Here is a 1,958-nt window from a genome sequence, read left to right as displayed (position 1 = left end):
CAAAATTAGTCTATTTACACTAGATGTTGGAAAGTTGAATCACTCACAGGCTTCTGTTTGCATTTTGGTGTCCCGAATGTAGTTGTTGGCTTTGTCCTTCCAGCACAAAGGAGTCAGTTTTCTTATTGTGGTTTTCATTATTTAAAAAAAAAAATACAATTCTTATCAGACTTAGGGACCTGATTACACCTGTCTAATCATAGTTACACCTGGTAATATTAATTGGCGACCGCTGGTATAAGAAAGTTGATTTTCTAAAGGAGCAGGTTTACTTGTCAAAAGCTGGTTTAGTGAATGTTTAATAGCTTAGTGAAATTCACATTGGAGTTCATTCTCTGTCTTTCACCTAATTTACACATAAAGAGTAAATTAAGTTAGGCTGTGTTGGCTTTTAACATCCAATCATGTGTAAGCAAAGGAAAGTTTGCTATTTTGCTTACACACATTTGAATATTCTTTGCAAAGCAAGTTTTCACTGCACTTCCCCATTTACCAAGCTTTGGAAAGAGAACCTTCTCTACTTCTTTAGTAAATCAACCCTTTAGCATAAGCAGTCGCTAATTCTTTCCTTTACTTCAGGAAATTATGTTGAGTTTCTTCCACCTTTACCCTCATGGAGCTTTGCTTCTTTGTCCTGAGGTAAGAATAGACTGAGTTACAGAAATTATATGGGGCTGTAACACATACGTGGGAATGCTGGATGTTAACGAACAGCAAAACCACCCCATCATATCATCTATATAGAGGGATGGGTTGGGTTAGTACAGTTATCCTTTAGGACAGCCAGATGCATCACTGTAATGTATTAAACATAGCTGTATGTGTAACCCAGGATTATACCCTGTGTATAGACTGAATAACTCTTCTCTGCTGGAGGGGCATGGCTGTTGGCTCAGTGGAAGAGTCCAAACTTTTACAGTGCATCTAATATTCAGTATTGCATATTCCTGGGGAAAGTCGCACATAACACTTTTTCATACACAATTGATAGATTCTTCTGTTGTGTTGAGGTGGGGGATCTCAACCTGCTAGCTGTAGTAAGGATGTGAAGTTTTTCAAAGCAAATTCTTTATAGACTTTTTTTGTTGGAATTCCCTGCTACTTTTTTGTAGTTTAGATAACAGTGCCCAAGACCAAATGGAACTTGGGTAAAAAGTACCACTTTTCAAAATGAATGACCAGCCTGTCCCTTTCTTCAAATGAATTGTAGAAAGGCACATGCGATTTCTACAGTAAGCATTCTTACTTGCCTGATCGCTCTGTGGAACTGTCACATCCCCCTGCGGTTGCTGGGAGCGAAAGAAGTCCAATACACCTCTGTGGGGGTTATGCCATATTGGCCAATCAACATGATTTAAGATCGCAACTAGGAAGAGAAGAATTAGTAAGATGGGGACGCTCTGCGACGGGATAGGGTGACACTGCTCTCCTCCATAGTTGCAGTACAGTGAATGTTGTCACCCTAGAATTAGATGTTTTTTTTTTTTTTTCTTCATACTGGTAGGATAACCAGATAAAAAATGTGCCTGAGCACTAAATAAATCCAATGTAAATGCCACATTAATGATCCAGTTAGCTATTTACGTATAACATTTTTGATTTGGATACTTTTTAAATAACATCTAGTAATGCCCCATAGATTTTGTCATCACTCACTTTTTTTCTCTCTAAGCACTTTTACAGTTCGGTAACCATACGTGAATAGATGATTCTTTAGCAGTTAGTGATTTCTCTGTTTGTAGCAGAGATACACTGCAGTGACTTTGTATGCATTATGTCCTCGCCAGATGATGAGGTACATTGCACCCTGTGGATTAGCGTTCTTTGCCATCCTGGAAGTAAAACGTGGATGTTGGAAGAAGTTCTTTGATATTCAGAGAGTTGAATGTACCTTCAGCAATGTGTAAGTTACCGCTCCCGTTTATGAAATTAATTCTTTTCATATGAAGATAATAGAA

The 1,958-nt window shown here is 38.1% G+C and overlaps 1 protein-coding gene across 1 annotated transcript in view; it reads left to right on the top strand.

The window, feature by feature from the left end:
* Positions 1–1,958, top strand: part of PARG (poly(ADP-ribose) glycohydrolase) — a 54,728-nt gene that overhangs the window by 4,391 nt on the left and 48,379 nt on the right. Inside the window, exons 3-4 of the mRNA XM_072423180.1 lie at positions 580–639; positions 1,743–1,903. Coding sequence (XP_072279281.1) covers positions 580–639; positions 1,743–1,903 — 221 coding nt within the window. The remainder of the gene's footprint in view (positions 1–579; positions 640–1,742; positions 1,904–1,958) is intronic.

This window comes from Pyxicephalus adspersus, chromosome 10, assembly GCF_032062135.1.
Source record: "Pyxicephalus adspersus chromosome 10, UCB_Pads_2.0, whole genome shotgun sequence".
NCBI classification, from domain to species: Eukaryota; Metazoa; Chordata; class Amphibia; order Anura; family Pyxicephalidae; genus Pyxicephalus; species Pyxicephalus adspersus.
This window is presented reverse-complemented; position numbering and strand designations above follow the sequence as displayed.